The 16,430-nt window shown below is 47.1% G+C and overlaps 1 protein-coding gene across 2 annotated transcripts in view; it reads left to right on the top strand.

Moving 5' to 3' along the window:
* Positions 1-16,430, top strand: part of EPHX2 (epoxide hydrolase 2) — a 77,579-nt gene that overhangs the window by 32,152 nt on the left and 28,997 nt on the right. Inside the window, exons 10-13 of one of the 2 annotated variants that reach the window (XM_077291787.1) lie at positions 1,607-1,633; positions 5,552-5,637; positions 5,789-5,900; positions 6,178-6,252. In XM_077291787.1, coding sequence (XP_077147902.1) covers positions 1,607-1,633; positions 5,552-5,637; positions 5,789-5,900; positions 6,178-6,252 — 300 coding nt within the window. The remainder of the gene's footprint in view (positions 1-1,606; positions 1,634-5,551; positions 5,638-5,788; positions 5,901-6,177; positions 6,253-16,430) is intronic. The other variant, XM_077291788.1, reaches the window with a different exon arrangement.

Genomic DNA, 16,430 nt, shown 5'->3' on the forward strand with positions numbered 1-16,430 from the left:
TGGCATCATGGGCTCCTCAAAACAACTGTCAAATGATCTGAAAAAAAAGATTATACAACATAGTTGTTCAGGGGAAGGATACAAAAAGCTGTCTAAGAGATTTAACCCGTCAATTTTCACTGTGAGGAACATAGTAAGGAAATGGAAGAACACAGGTACAGTTGTTGTTAAGGCCAGAAGTGGCAGGCCAAGAAAAACATCAGAAAGGCAGAGAAGAAGAATGGTGAGATCAGTCAAGGACAATCCTCATACCACCTCCAGAGAGCTGCAGCATCAGCTTGCTGCAGATGGTGTCACTGTGCATCGGTCAACTATACAACGCACTTTGCACAAGGAGAAGCTGTATGGGAGAGTGATGCGAAAGAAGCCGTTTCTGCAAGCACGCCACAAACAGAGTCGGCTGAGGTATGCAAAAGCACATTTGGAGAAGCCAATTTCTTGTCCTGTGGACTGATGAAACCAAGATTAAGTTGTTTGGTCATACAAAAAGGCGTTATGCATGGCGGCCAAAAAACACAGCATTCCAGGAAAAACACTTGCTACCCACAGTAAAATTTGGTGGAGGTTTCTTCATGCTTTGGGGCTGTGTGGCCAATGCCGGCACCGGGAATCTTGTTAAAGTTGAGGGACGCATGGATTCCTCTCAGTATCAGCAGATTCTTGACAATATTGTTCATGAATCAGTGACAAAGTTGAAGTTACGCAGGGGATGGATCTTTCAGCAAGGCAATGATCCAAAACACCGCTCCAAATCTACTCAGGCATTCATGCAGAGGAACAATTACACTGTTCTGGAATGGCCATCCCAGTCCCCAGACCTGAATATCATTGAACATCTGTGGGATCATTTGAAAAGGGCTGTCCATGCTCAGCGACCATCAAACTTAACTGAACTGGAATTGTTTTGTAAAGAAGAATGGTCAAAAATACCTTCATCCAGGATCCAGGTACTCATTAAAAGCTACAGGAAGCGACTAGAGGCTGTTATTTTTGCAAAAGGAGGATCTACTAAATATTAATGTCACTTTTCTGGTGAGGTGCCCATACTTATGCAGCTGTCAAATTTTGTTTGAATGCAGATTACACATTTTCCGTTAGTACAATAAACCTCATTTCAAGGCAGAAACATTACTGTGTCCAACAGTTATTAGATATATGAAACTGAAATAGCTGTTGCAAAAAAAACAATTTTTATAAAACATTAAGCTTAAGATTAATAGGGGTGCCCAAACTTTTTCATATAACTGTAAATACTGACAGACACGTGACACTTAAATTGCACACAGGGGTACGTCCTGTCACTAACCATGGGACTTATGAAGGGAATTGCTTGCACCAGAAATTTTTAGGGGCTTCATCGCAAAAGAGCTGAAAACATATGCACATGCCAATTTTTAGCTTTTTGATCCCACTTAGACAATTTATTACTAATGCATCACACTCAAATTGGATCACAAAGTATTTAATACAGGTTGTGGTGTAATAAAATAGGTAAAAAGCCAAAGGGGAGCATACTTTTGCAAGCTACTGTACACACAGTCACTTGTACATTGAGTGCTCGCCTTTTCTTCCTCTTATAGCTTAGTGTTTCTTGTATTTCTTGCAGGACATGGTGACTTTCCTGGATAATCTGGTGAGAGATCATTTCTCGTTCCTTTTTACAGAATGAGAGTTTTTTATTGAGTGTAAGAGTCTTGATCTCAGTCTGTAAATCTCACCCTAAGACTTTCTGCACGTTTTTATGCCTCTTGCTTTGTTGCTGTTTTATCCGAGTTTTATTGCTGTCTTGTCTCTACACTATATAACTGAGCAGTGTCGGCAGCAATCCGACTTCATCCCCCGGGAACAGAACACCACATTTCCACTTACCACTTAACTTCATTGGTTTCTGGATGTTTCTGGATTCATCGCGTGACTCTGCTCTTCCTGAAAAGTGACTGATAGCTTCTCCATATACAGAAAATAACACAGGATCACTATTCACAATAGATATCACAGCTCACCTTCTCCTCCTACGGTAAAATCACTGATAGCTCCTCCATATACAGTAGATAACATAGGATTTACCAGCCACAATAGATGATGTCACAGCTCACCACCTCCTCCTGTATAATGACTGATAACACCTCTATATACAGTAGATAACACAGGATCCACCATTTACAATAAGTGATATCACAGCTCACCTCCTCCTGTACAATGACTGATAACACCTCTATATAGAAGATAACATGAGTCACCATTCACAATAGGTGATGTCACAGCTCACCTCCTCCTGTACAATGACTGATAACACCTCTATATATAGTAGATAACACAGGATCCACCATTCACAATAGGTGATGTCACAGCTCACCTCCTCCTCCTGTACAATGACTGATAACACCACTATATACAGTAGATAACACAGGATCCACCATTCACTATAGGTGATGTCACAGCTCACCTCCTCCTCCTGTACAATGACTGATAACACCTCTATATACAGTAGATAACACAGGATCCACCATTCACAATAGGTGATGTCACAGCTCACCTCCTCCTCCTGTACAATGACTGATAACACCTCTATATAGAAGATAACAGGAGTCACCATTCACAATAGGTGATGTCACAGCTCACCTCTTCCTCCTGTACAATGACTGATAACACCTCTATATAGAAGATAACACGAGTCACCATTCACAAGAGGTGATGTCACAGCTCACCTCTTCCTCCTGTACAATGACTGATAACACCTCTATATAGAAGATAACACGAGTCACCATTCACAATAGGTGATGTCACAGCTCACCTCCTCCTCCTGTACAATGACTGATAACACCTCTATATACAGTAGATAACACAGGATCCACCATTCACAATAGGTGATGTCACAGCTCACCTCCCCCTCCTGTACAATGACTGATAACATCTCTATATACAGTAGATAACACAGGATCCACCATTCACAATAGGTGATGTCACAGCTCACCTCCTCCTCCTGTACAATGACTGATAACACCACTATATACAGTAGATAACACAGGATCCACCATTCACTATAGGTGATGTCACAGCTCACCTCCTCCTCCTGTACAATGACTGATAACACCTCTATATACAGTAGATAACACAGGATCCACCATTCACAATAGGTGATGTCACAGCTCACCTCCTCCTGTACAATGACTGATAACACCTCTATATATAGTAGATAACACAGGATCCACCATTCACAATAGGTGATATCACAGCTCACCTCCTCCTCCTGTATAATGACTGATAACACCTCTATATATAGTAGATAACACAGGATCCACCATTCACAATAGGTGATATCACAGCTCACCTCCTCCTCCTGTATAATGACTGATAACACCTCTATATACAGTAGATAACACAGGATCCACCATTCACAAGAGGTGAAGTCACAGCTCACCTCCTCCCTCTCTTCACAGTGACCTTTGCACACGCTCATTACATGCTTCAGTATAATAGATGTGGTCAGCTTCCATCCATTGCTGCTAATGTACATACGAAGTTCCTAAAACAAGAGAAAGTTATCATGTATAAAAGCCCAGTGTCCGGTGCGAGAATCGCAGGATTTCACATTGTTAATACATATTGCGATATGGAAAGAGAAATTTCCAAAACAAAATCCATTTATCCCAACAACATGATGTAAAGAGTCAGTGATTTTCTGATGATTGCTATACTTACCTTTAAAAAAAACTAAGACCACACATCGGACCACCGCCTTAAAGACAGTTAGATACCCGGCCAGACCCCCTAAACTAATACAGCCTCATAAATAGATGCAGAATCTTCCAGAGCCCATAAAACTATTAGTGACCCTAAACTAGACCCTATTAAAAATACAGACCCCAAAGCTATTCATCATATAAAGACTGGGAACTGCCCCCAATGTATAAATCCCAGACCAGTCCCCCTGTCTACAGGACCCCTGTATTAGACAAGACCTCCTGCTTAGAATGGTCTCCAAAACAGACCCCTCATTTCCACGAGAGACCAGACCCCTCATTTCCACGAGAGACCAGACCCCTCATTTCCACGAGAGACCAGACCCCTCATTTCCACGAGAGACCAGACCCCTCATTTCCACGAGAGACCAGACCCCTCATTTCCACGAGAGACCAGACCCCTCATTTCCACGAGAGACCAGACCCCTCATTTCCACGAGAGACCAGACCCCTCATTTCCACGAGAGACCAGACCCCTCATTTCCACGAGAGACCAGACCCCTCATTTCCACGAGAGACCAGACCCCTCATTTCCACGAGAGACCAGACCCCTCATTTCCACGAGAGACCAGACCCCTCATTTCCACGAGAGACCAGACCCCTCATTTCCACGAGAGACCAGACCCCTCATTTCCACGAGAGACCAGACCCCTCATTTCCACGAGAGACCAGACCCCTCATTTCCACGAGAGACCAGACCCCTCATTTCCACGAGAGACCAGACCCCTCATTTCCACGAGAGACCAGACCCCTCATTTCCACGAGAGACCAGACCCCTCATTTCCACGAGAGACCAGACCCCTCATTTCCACGAGAGACCAGACCCCTCATTTCCACGAGAGACCAGACCCCTCATTTCCACGAGAGACCAGACCCCTCATTTCCACGAGAGACCAGACCCCTCATTTCCACATCTCAGACCAGAGCGCCTATGTTTAGACCTCAGACCAGAGCCCCTATTTTCAAGCCTCAAACCAATCCCCCCCCCTATTTTCATACCTCAGACCAGACCCCGTTTATTTTCAGAGCTCAGACCAAATCCCCCCTATTTTCAGGCCGCAGACCAGACCCCCCCTTATTTTCAGGCTTTAGACCAGACCCCCCATTTTCAGGCCTCAGACCATACCTCCTACTTTTCAGACCTCCAGAGCTGATCCTCCATTTTCAGAGCCCCCTTTATTTTCAGACCAGGACTCCCTATTTTTAGGCCTTAGGCCAGACCCACCTATTTTCAGACCACAGACCAGACCCCCTATTTTTAGACCCCCAGTGCTGACCCTCTATTTTCAGATTTTAGACCAGACCACCTATGTTCAGACCTCAGACCAGAGCCCCTTATCTTCAGACCTCAGACCATACCCCCTACTTTAAGACCTCAGACCAGACCCCTCCTATTTTCAGACCAGAACTCCCCTATTTTCAGACCCCACACCCTCCTATTGTGAAATCCCAGACCAGACCCCCTATTTTCAGACCCCAGACCATTCCCCTCTACTTTCAGACCCCTGACCGGATGTCCGGATACTTCCCTCTCCTGATTCCGGCATTTCCGCACCTCCCAGGTGCCCCCTGATAGCCGGATGTGGCGTCTGGGAGAGGAGCACAGGAATGGCTGCCAGTGAGTATGTGGGGCGCAGACCGTGCCGTCTCTTCTGGGAGTCCATGTCTCTGATATTTCCAGGGGTGCAGTGGGCGCCATGCATGGTGTCGGGTGTAGCAGAGCTGTGTTTGTTTAGTCGCTGTGTTTGGAGACACTGCCTCCTTCTCCCATCTGGTCCCACATGGAGCTTCTCGCCTGTATTTTTCAGGGTGTTTCTCAGGCCACGTTCATCGGACATGACTGGGGCGGCGCTTTTGTTTGGTACATGGCGCTGTTTTTTCCCGAAAGAGTCAAGTAAGTAGATGATGCGCCCAATGTGTACGAGGCGGCCATTGTCAGGGGAGTCCGAGACTGGAGGACACACAGTGGCGGCAGCAGCGACACCAGCGGTGCAGAGTGTTTCAGGAGCGGACATGTCTATTACTTCTTAGCTTTTGGTTTTCAGAGCCGTGGCGTCGCTCAATACGCCATACTTTCCCGCTAATCCAGAAAGAAGAACCAGTGAGGCCATAAGAGCAAACCCCATCTTTGATTACCAGATTTATTTCCAGGAGCCGGTGAGTGTTTGTCTCCTTGTCCTCCTCAATACCGAGCATACCAATGCTCGGGGATCCATTGTAGAACTACAACACCCAGCATGGCCCGCTGCAGTTATATGTCTGTGGGTGAGATGGACCCGTCTCTGACCTGCGATCACACTGACCGGCCGCTGACACCCCGGGGCTTCTGGGCTGATTGTGCGGCCATCACCGGAGCAGACGGCGGAGTCAGAGCGATCAGTAACCTCTGTCTAATTCCTCCGATCGCAGCGCTAATTGTGGTTCCATTCCTTAGGGCGTCGCTGAAGCAGAACTGGAGAAAAACTTGGAAAGAACATTTAAAATATTTTTCCGTGGTCCAGGTGAAAAGGTAAATTCTCCTCCACAGGAGATGGCTGTCTATCAATACTTATATCTGTCCACAATTTACAGTTGCATCATTTTTCCACACCTGACCCTGTCTGTTCACAGCACAGTTACATCATAGGATATATAATTCCTGCATTATACTCCAGAGCTGCACTCACTATTCTGCTGGTGCAGGCACTGTGTACATACATTACAATACTGATCCTGAGTTACATCCTGTATTATACTCCAGAGCTGCACTCACAATTCTGCTGGTGCAGTCACTGTGTACATACATTACATTACTGATCCTGAGTTACATCTGTATTATACTCCAGAGCTGCACTCACTATTCTGCTGGTGCAGTCACTGTGTACATACATTACATTACTGATCCTGAGTTACATCCTGTATTATACCCCAGAGCTGCACTCACTATTCTGCTGGTGCAGTCACTGTGTACATACATTACATTATTGATCCTGAGTTACATCCTGTAGATCTTTTATTATAAAAATGAAAAACGTAACAATAATAATAGCGGAAACCATAACAAAAAAAAAATTTAGCCAGAAAATAATCAGTATACTGAACACTGGTCCAGCTGCTCATTCTCTCCTATCACACATATTATACAGTATATACAGAACAATAACTACTTTGACCTTCTGGTCCGGTCACCAAATAAAATAAACATGGCAAACAAAATATATACATGAACTTTTTTTTTTTTTTTTTAGTTTTAAATAAAATAACTACAAATTAAACAAATATATACAATACTACAAGCTATCCTCCATTCCCAACCCCCCGCACTGACCTGAGAGCTGGTCCTGTATCTCATGCCTCAGTCCATGTCCAACGTCCATAGGCCAGATCAGGCAGTGCCAGTTTCCCCCAAACAACCCAGTGTCCCATAGTCCCACAAGATAAACCCACCTCCCCCCTTTCCCACCACCCAACCTAACACCTACACCCAAATCTATATCCCCATATACAATATATACAATATATACATTATATACAGCAGCACACACCACAATAATCACAACTCACGAAGTGAGCCTGCAGCCCTACATCACTGTATAATGATCAAACAAAACAAAAATCTACAGTGTCAGCAGCAGCCCACCACCAGGAAAGGAGATGACCAGACTAGGGCACACTAAAAGAAAAGCCCCTCCAGAGGAGCGCGGCCCTCCGTGCGCCCAGTCGCCCATACTCCAGAGAGCGCACCTTCACCAGGTCACCGAGTATGGTCCTAAACACATCGTCCACTGGGAGGATTTTTCGTTGCGTCGATACTAAGCACCGTGCGTTCCACGTGTGATACCTAACCACTGCGCTAACTAGAAATAAGGTGCAACGGTCCCGACCACCAAGGTCTCCGAATGCTCCATAGGCCCATTCCGCATAGGAGAGACCGGCCAGCCGAGACCAGCCAATGAAGGCGCCCACCCTGTTGTACACCTCTGTGTTGAAGGGACAATGAAGCAGGAAATGGTCCATGCTTTCCAGCAAGGTACCACAATGCTCCCGAGGACAATTCCTGTCCTCAGAGCTCCTACACTTCAGATTGTCCCTCACACACAGTTTCCCATGGAAGCAGCGCCAAGCCAAGTCCCAAAACTTCGAGGGGATCCTGATAGAATTCAATAGATGCAAACCCACCCCAAGATCCCGACTTGGGCAGTCCCTGAGCGCCAGAGGCCTCTGGAAATGGGTCAACAGAACCCTATTGTCAAGGAGTTTCCTTGGCAGAGTCCTGATCTCCCACATTCCCAGACCCCACCGACGAATTACCTTCAGAACCAAGGTAGCGTAAGCCGGAAGATGTCCATGCGGTGTGCGAAGATCCTTCACTTGCCCTCCTGTCTCCCATTCCTGGAAGAAAGGCTGAAACCATCCCCTACAGGAGAATACCCACGGAGGAGCCCTCCCTTTTCAGAGGTTTGCAATATTGATCTTAATGAAGGTATCCACAAGGAATACCACAGGGTTGACCATACCCAACCCTCCTAGTCTCCTCGTACGGTAAGTAACCTCCCTCTTGACCAGGTTCAGTCTATTCCCCCATAACAGTTGGAAGAACAAACTGTAGACCCGAGTCCAGAGAGATTCCGGCAAGATGCAAACACTGCCCTGATAAATCAGTAAAGGGAGCAGGTAAGTTTTGATCAGGTTTACCCTTTCCCTTAGGGTCAAAGACCAACCCTTCCATTGGTTCACCTTCTGAGTGGCGATCTCTATCCTGCTGTCCCAATTTTGTTTGGGGTAATCCCCCTGGCCAAATTCGATGCCAAGGATTTTTGCAGAGATTTTGGGTCCTGGAAGGGTGTCCGGGAGATCAAAACCAGGATCTCCTCCTCCCAGCCAGAGACTCTCACACTTATCCCGGTTGATCTTGGACCCGGATGCCTCCGAGTAGCGATCTCCCTCTGACATCAGCCACCCTGCCTCCTCGTGAGAGGAAACAAACACGGTGACATCATCGGCATACACCACCACCCTCAGAGTGGCCTCCGGTGCTGCCTGGTCCATCCCGATCCCGGCCAACGGTCCACGCTCCACCCTCCTAAGAAGAGGGTCAATCGCAAACACGTACAGCAGCGGACTCAAGGGACAACCCTGGCGAACACCGGACCCAACCTCAAAAGAGCTGCCAATCCAACCATTCACAAGCGGGAAACACTCTGCCCCACTGTACAAGCTCTTAAGCCAATCAACAAACCCCCCCGGCAGGCCATATCTCAGAAGGACGGACCAGAGGTACTCGTGATTAACCCGATCAAACGCTTTTGCCTGGTCCAGTGACAGCATGTACCCCTTCCAGTGACCAGCCCTACCCTGCTCCACTGCCTCCCGGACACAGAGCACAGCACTAAATGTGCTGCGGCCTGGAACAGAGCAATGCTGGGCCCCCGAAAGGAGTCGGGGTGCAAATTTCACCAGCCGATTAAACAGCACCTTTGCCAGAACCTTCCTGTCTGCATTGAGAAGCGCTATGGGACGCCAATTCTCAATGCAAGATGGGTCCTTACCCTTTGACAAGTTGATCAGAGCAGACCTCCTCATTGACTTCGGCAGAGTGCCCGAGGACAGACACTCATTGAATACCTCAATCAAGAGGGGAACCAAAACGTCCTTAAAGGTCTTATAGAATTCAGATGTTAAGCCATCTGGACCAGGCGATTTTTTTGGGGCAAGCCCTTCAATCGCCAACTGTACTTCCTCTTCCCTGATCATTTCTGTCAAACTGTCAAGAGAGGGGTCTACCCCTGGTTCGGGGATGGCTTCAGCCAGGAAAGCCGACATCTCATCCCAATCAAGATCCCTCTTCCCCAAGAGGTGCGAGTAGAAGGATCTGACAACCTCCAGGATCCCTGATCTGGATCGCCTCAGGGACCCCGCAGTGTCGACCAGTCCTGTAACTACTTTACTATTCACTGACATCTTGCAGTTCCCGTAATCCCTCTCAAAAACCAAAGATGCGTGTCTATCGTACTGACACCTCATAAGCAAAGATTTCACTCTGGAGATCTCCTTGCGGCTACCTCCAGTTGAGACAAGATGTTCGAGTTTCCTCCTCAGACCCTGATACAGGCGGTACCTGCTCAGATTCCTGAGGCTCGAGAGCTGGCGGAAGAATCTCGACACCCTTTCCTTGAACATCTCCCACCACTCTGACCTACTACTACAAAGATCCAGTAAGGGTACCTGGCTCTGAAGAAAATCCTCAAAGGACTGTCTTATCTCCGCTTCTTCCAAGAGAGACGAATTGAGCCTCCAAAAGCTTCTTCCCATCCGGAGGGTCTCTGTAACATTCAGAGAAAACAAAATTAAACAGTGGTCGGAGAACTCCACCTCAACAACAGACACTGCTGAAGAGACAGCTTCCTCCTTTAAATAAAACCAATCTATTCTGGACCTACAGTTACCTCTATGATAGGTGAACCCCTCGTGGCCTGGGGTGTGCCGAATGTGGACATCCACCAGGCAAGCCTCACTAGCTATACGATTAAGGGCGACGCTATCATAAGTCAGCTTGTCTCTGGAACCTCCTCTATCTCGGGGCCTCGTGACAGCATTGAAGTCCCCTCCAAAGACAACCTGCCGACTTGTAAAAAGGTAGGGCTTGATCCTCATAAAGAGACACTTCCGGTCCCACTTAGATTGGGGACCATAGATGTTGATGAGCCGGAGCTCTTGTCCCTTCATGAGCACATCTAAGATCAGGCACCTCCCTGTTATGATCCGGTGGTAGGATCTCAAAACTGACCTGACACATATAACCGAATGATAGGACAAGTTCTGGGGATGTGGAAGCTATACTGACCGCAATCCTGAACCTATCCAACACACTAAAGGCAGCCGTGGAGCGTTACCTAAAAACCTAGACGCCTCTTCACAGCCTGAGAAACTGACTGCCCCTAGAGAGAAATCAAAGACCTCACTTGCCTCAGAGAAATAACCCCAAAGTTATAGACAGCCCCCCACAAATAATAACGGTCAGTTAAGGGGAAAATACAAACGTAGAAATGAAACAGGTTTAGCAAATGAGGCCCGCTAACACTAGATAGACAGAAAATAGATAGTTTTTGTACTGACCGCACAGACTCCTATCAAAAATAAACCATGCAGAGAATACAAGAACCCCCACACCGACTCACGATGTGAGGGGTGCCCTCTGCACCCCAGAACTAACCAGCAGGCAAAAAAATCACATAAAAGCGAGCTGGACTGAACTCATCATATACTGAGAAACGTTTACAAGGAAATAATGAGCAAAATGAACAAGCAAACTTAGCTTCTCCAGCAGGAGACTGGTCACAAGGAATATTCAGGAAAGCTCAGAGTCAGGACTGAATACACCGACAGCAGGCAACAAATGAAGGTCCAGGTGAGTTAAATAGGCCCAGCATAGAAGGAAATGAAGCAGCTGAGCCCAGCCATATCGCTAAAGGCCACCAGAGGGAGCCCAAGAACAAACTCACACAGTACCACTCATGACCACAGGAGGGAGCCGGAGAACGGAATTCACAACAGTACCCCCCCTTGAGGAGGGGTCACCGAACCCTCACCAGAGCTCCCAGGCCGATCAGGACGAGCCGAATGAAAGGCACGAACCAAATCGGCCGCATGGACATCGGAGGCGACAACCCAGGAATTATCCTCCTGACCATAGCCCTTCCATTTAACTAAGTACTGAAGCTTCCATCTCGAAATACGAGAATCCAAGATCCTCTCCACCACATACTCCAACTCCCCCTCGACCAAGACAGGAGCAGGAGGATCAACAGAATGGACCACAGGCACCACATATCTCCGCAACAATGACCTATGGAACACATTATGAATGGCAAACGATGTTGGGAGGTCCAAACGAAATGACACAGGGTTGAGGATTTCCAAAATCTTATAAGGACCGATGAAACGAGGCTTGAACTTAGGAGAGGAAACCTTCATCGGGACATAACGAGAAGACAACCACACCAAATCCCCCACACGAAGTCGGGGACCCACACAGCGACGGCGGTTAGCAAAGCGCTGAGCCTTCTCTTGGGACAACGTCAAATTGTCCACCACATGGTTCCAAATCTGCTGCAACCTATCCAACACAGAATCCACCCCAGGACAGTCAGAGGGTTCAACCTGACCCGAGGAAAAACGAGGATGAAAACCAGAATTGCAAAAGAAAGGTGAAACCAAAGTAGCAGAACTAGCCCGATTATTGAGGGCGAACTCAGCCAATGGCAAAAAAGTCACCCAATAATCCTGATCAGCAGAAACAAAACATCTCAAATAAGTTTCCAAGGTCTGATTAGTTTGTTCGGTTTGGCCATTCGTCTGAGGATGGAAGGCCGACGAAAAAGACAATTCAATGCCCATCTTAGCACAAAAGGACCGCCAAAATCTGGACACAAACTGGGATCCTCTGTCAGACACAATGTTCTCCGGAATACCATGTAAACGAACCACATTCTGAAAAAACAGTGGCACCAAATCGGAGGAGGAAGGCAGCTTAGGCAAAGGTACCAAATGGACCATTTTAGAAAAACGATCACAAACCACCCAGATGACAGACATCCTCTGAGAGACCGGAAGATCCGAAATAAAATCCATGGAAATATGCGTCCAAGGCCTCTTCGGGACAGGCAAAGGCAAAAGCAATCCACTGGCACGAGAACACGAAGGCTTGGCCCGAGCACAAATCCCACAGGACTGCACAAAGGAACACACATCCCGCGACAAGGAAGGCCACCAAAAGGACCTCGCCACCAAATCCCTGGTACCAAAAATCCCAGGATGACCTGCCAACACTGAAGAATGAACCTCGGAAATAACTCTACTGGTCCATCTGTCCGGGACAAACAGTCTCTCCGGTGGACAACGGTCAGGTCTATTGGCCTGAAACTCCTGCAACACCCGTCGCAGATCAGGAGAGATGGCAGACAAAATCACCTCCTCTTTGAGGACACCAGTCGGTTCAGAAACTTCCGGGGAGTCAGGTACAAAACCCCTAGAAAGGGCATCAGCCTTCACGTTTTTCGAACCCGGAAGATATGAAACCACGAAATTGAAACGAGAGAAAAACAGCGACCATCGAGCCTGTCTCGGATTCAACCGTTTGGCAGACTCGAGATAAGTCAAATTCTTGTGATCCGTCAAGACCACAACACGATGCTTGGCTCCCTCAAGCCAATGTCGCCACTCCTCAAATGCCCACTTCATTGCCAACAACTCACGATTACCAACATCATAATTCCGCTCGGCAGGCGAAAACTTTCTTGAAAAGAAAGCACATGGTCTCATCACAGAGCCATCAGAGCTTCTCTGCGACAAGACAGCCCCTGCTCCAATCTCAGAAGCATCAACCTCGACCTGAAAGGGAAGAGAGACATCGGGCTGGCGCAAGACAGGAGCCCAAGAAAATCGACGTTTCAGCTCCTGAAAGGCCTCCACGGCCGAAGGAGACCAATTCGTCACATCAGAACCCTTCTTGGTCAAATCCGTCAAAGGCTTAACCACACTAGAAAAATTAGTGATGAAGCGACGGTAAAAATTAGCAAAACCCAAGAACTTCTGAAGACTCTTCACAGATGTAGGTTGAGTCCAGTCATAAATAGCCTGGACCTTGACTGGATCCATCTCAATAGTAGAAGGAGAAAAAATAAAGCCCAAAAAGGAAACCTTCTGGACTCCGAAGAGACATTTAGAGCCCTTCACAAATAAGGCATTGGCACGCAGGACCTGAAATACCATCCTGACCTGCTTCACATGAGACTCCCAATCATCAGAAAAGACCAAAATATCATCCAGGTACACAATCATAAATCTATCCAGATACTCTCGGAAGATGTCATGCATGAAGGACTGAAACACAGAGGGGGCATTAGAAAGCCCAAAAGGCATCACCAAGTACTCAAAATGGCCTTCGGGCGTATTAAATGCTGTTTTCCATTCATCGCCCTGCTTTATGCGCACAAGATTGTACGCTCCTCGAAGATCTATCTTGGTGAACCAACTGGCCCCCCTAATCCGGGCAAACAGATCGGACAACAGTGGCAAGGGGTACTGAAATTTGACCGTGATGTTATTTAGAAGGCGATAATCTATACAGGGTCTCAGAGAACCATCCTTCTTGGCCACAAAAAAAGAACCCCGCACCTAAAGGGGACGAGGACGGGCGAATATGCCCCTTCTCCAAGGACTCCTTTATATAACTCCGCATAGCGGCATGTTCTGGTACAGATAAATTAAAAAGTCGTCCCTTAGGGAACTTACTACCAGGAATCAGATTTATAGTACAATCACAATCCCTATGAGGAGGTAGAGCACTAGATTTGGGCTCATCAAATACATCCTGGTAGTCCGACAAAAATTCAGGGACTTCAGAAGGAGTAGAAGAAGCAATTGACACCAAAGGAGTATCGCCATGAATTCCCTGGCAACCCCAACTTGACACAGACATTGCTTTCCAATCCAGGACTGGATTGTGAGCCTGCAGCCATGGCAGACCCAACACGACAACATCATGCAAATTATGTAGCACAAGAAAGCGAATCACCTCCTGATGTGCAGGAGCCATGCACATGGTCACTTGGGTCCAGTACTGAGGTTTATTCTTGGCCAATGGCGTAGCATCAATTCCCTTTAGTGGGATAGGGAACTGTAAAGGCTCCAAGATAAAACCACAACGCCTGGCAAATGACAAATCCATCAAATTCAGGGCGGCACCTGAATCCACAAAAGCCATAACTGAGTAGGATGACAGAGAGCAAATCAAAGTAACAGACAAAATGAATTTAGGTTGTACAGTACAAATGGTGACAGACTTGGCGAACCTTTTTGTGCGCTTAGAACACTCTGAGATAACATGAGTAGAATCACCACAGTAAAAGGACAACCCATTCTGACGTCTGTGGTTTTGCCGTTCAACTCTGGTCAGAATCCTGTCGCATTGCATAGGCTCAGGTTTCTGCTCAGAAAATACCGCCAGATGGTGCACAGGTTTGCGCTCCTGCAGACGCCGATCTATCTGAATGGCCAAACACATAGACTCATTCAGACCCACAGGCGTGGGGAACCCCACCATAACATCTTTAAGGGCTTCAGAAAGACCCTTTCTGAAAATCGCCGCCAGGGCGCACTCATTCCATTGAGTGAGCACAGACCACTTCCTAAACTTCTGACAGTAAACCTCTGCTTCATCTTGACCCTGAGAGAGAGCCAGCAAAACCTTCTCTGCTTGGTCTACCAGATTAGGTTCCTCATAAAGCACTACAAGCGCCAGAAAAAACACATCCACATTTAGCAATGCAGGATCTCCTGGCGCCAGAGAGAATGCCCAATCTTGAGGGTCACCACGCAACAAAGAAATAACAATTTTAACTTGCTGAACAGAATCACCAGAGGAGCGAGGGCTCAGATAAAGGAATAACTTACAATTATTCTTAAAGTTCAAAAACCTAGATCTATCTCGGGAGAACAGCTCAGGAATTGGTATTTTAGGCTCTGACATAGGACTGCGGACTACATAATCCTGAATGCCATGTACCCTTGCAGTGAGATGATCCACACTAGAAGACAGACTCTGAATGTCCATATCTGCAGCTGAGTTCAGAACCACCCAGAGAAAGGGGAGGAGAGAGACTAAACACAGTGCAGAGAAAAAAAAAAAATGACTTCAGGATTTCTCTTCTCCCTCTTCTGCTGCATTAACACTTTGTGGCCTGCTGTACTGTTATGATCCGGTGGTAGGATCTCAAAACTGACCTGACACATATAACCAGAATGATAGGACAAGTTCTGGGGATGTGGAAGCTATAATGACCGCAATCCTGAACCTATCCAACACACTAAAGGCAGCCGTGGAGCGTTACCTAAAAACCTAGACGCCGCTTCACAGCCTGAGAAAGTGACTGCCCCTAGAGAGAAAGCAAAGACCTTACTTGCCTCAGAGAAATAACCCCAAAGTTATAGACAGCCCCCCACAAATAATAACGGTCAGTTAAGGGGAAAATACAAACGTAGAAATGAAACAGGTTTAGCAAATGAGGCCCGCTAACACTAGATAGACAGAAAATAGATAGTTTTTGTACTGACCGCACAGACTCCTATCAAAAATAAACCACGCAGAGAATACAAGAACCCCCACACCGACTCACGATGTGAGGGGTGCCCTCTGCACCCCAGAACTAACCAGCAAGCAAAAAATCACATAAAAGCGAGCTGGACTGAACTCATCATATACTGAGAAACGTTTACAAGGAAATAATGAGCAAAATGAACAAGCAAACTTAGCTTCTCCAGCAGGAGACTAGTCACAAGGAATATTCCGGAGAGCTCAGAGTCAGGACTGAATACACCGACAGCAGGCAACAAATGAAGGTCCAGGTGAGTTAAATAGGCCCAGCATAGAAGGAAATGAAGCAGCTGAGCCCAGCCATATCGCTAAAGGCCACCAGAGGGAGCCCAAGAACAAACTCACACAGTACCACTCATGACCACAGGAGGGAGCCCGAGAACGGAATTCACAACACCTCCCCACTTCTAACTCAATAACCCGTCGGCATTCCACCGGTGCGGTAAAAAGGACCGCCACTCCGCTATACGGCTCGGCCGCAAGAGACCAATAGGAGGGCCCGAGTCTCCACTCCCTCTTAGCTTTAAACACATCTGCCATGTTTGGCAGCCTGG

The sequence above is a fragment of the Ranitomeya variabilis genome, chromosome 2, assembly GCF_051348905.1.
Source record: "Ranitomeya variabilis isolate aRanVar5 chromosome 2, aRanVar5.hap1, whole genome shotgun sequence".
In the NCBI taxonomy this organism is placed as follows: Eukaryota; Metazoa; Chordata; class Amphibia; order Anura; family Dendrobatidae; genus Ranitomeya; species Ranitomeya variabilis.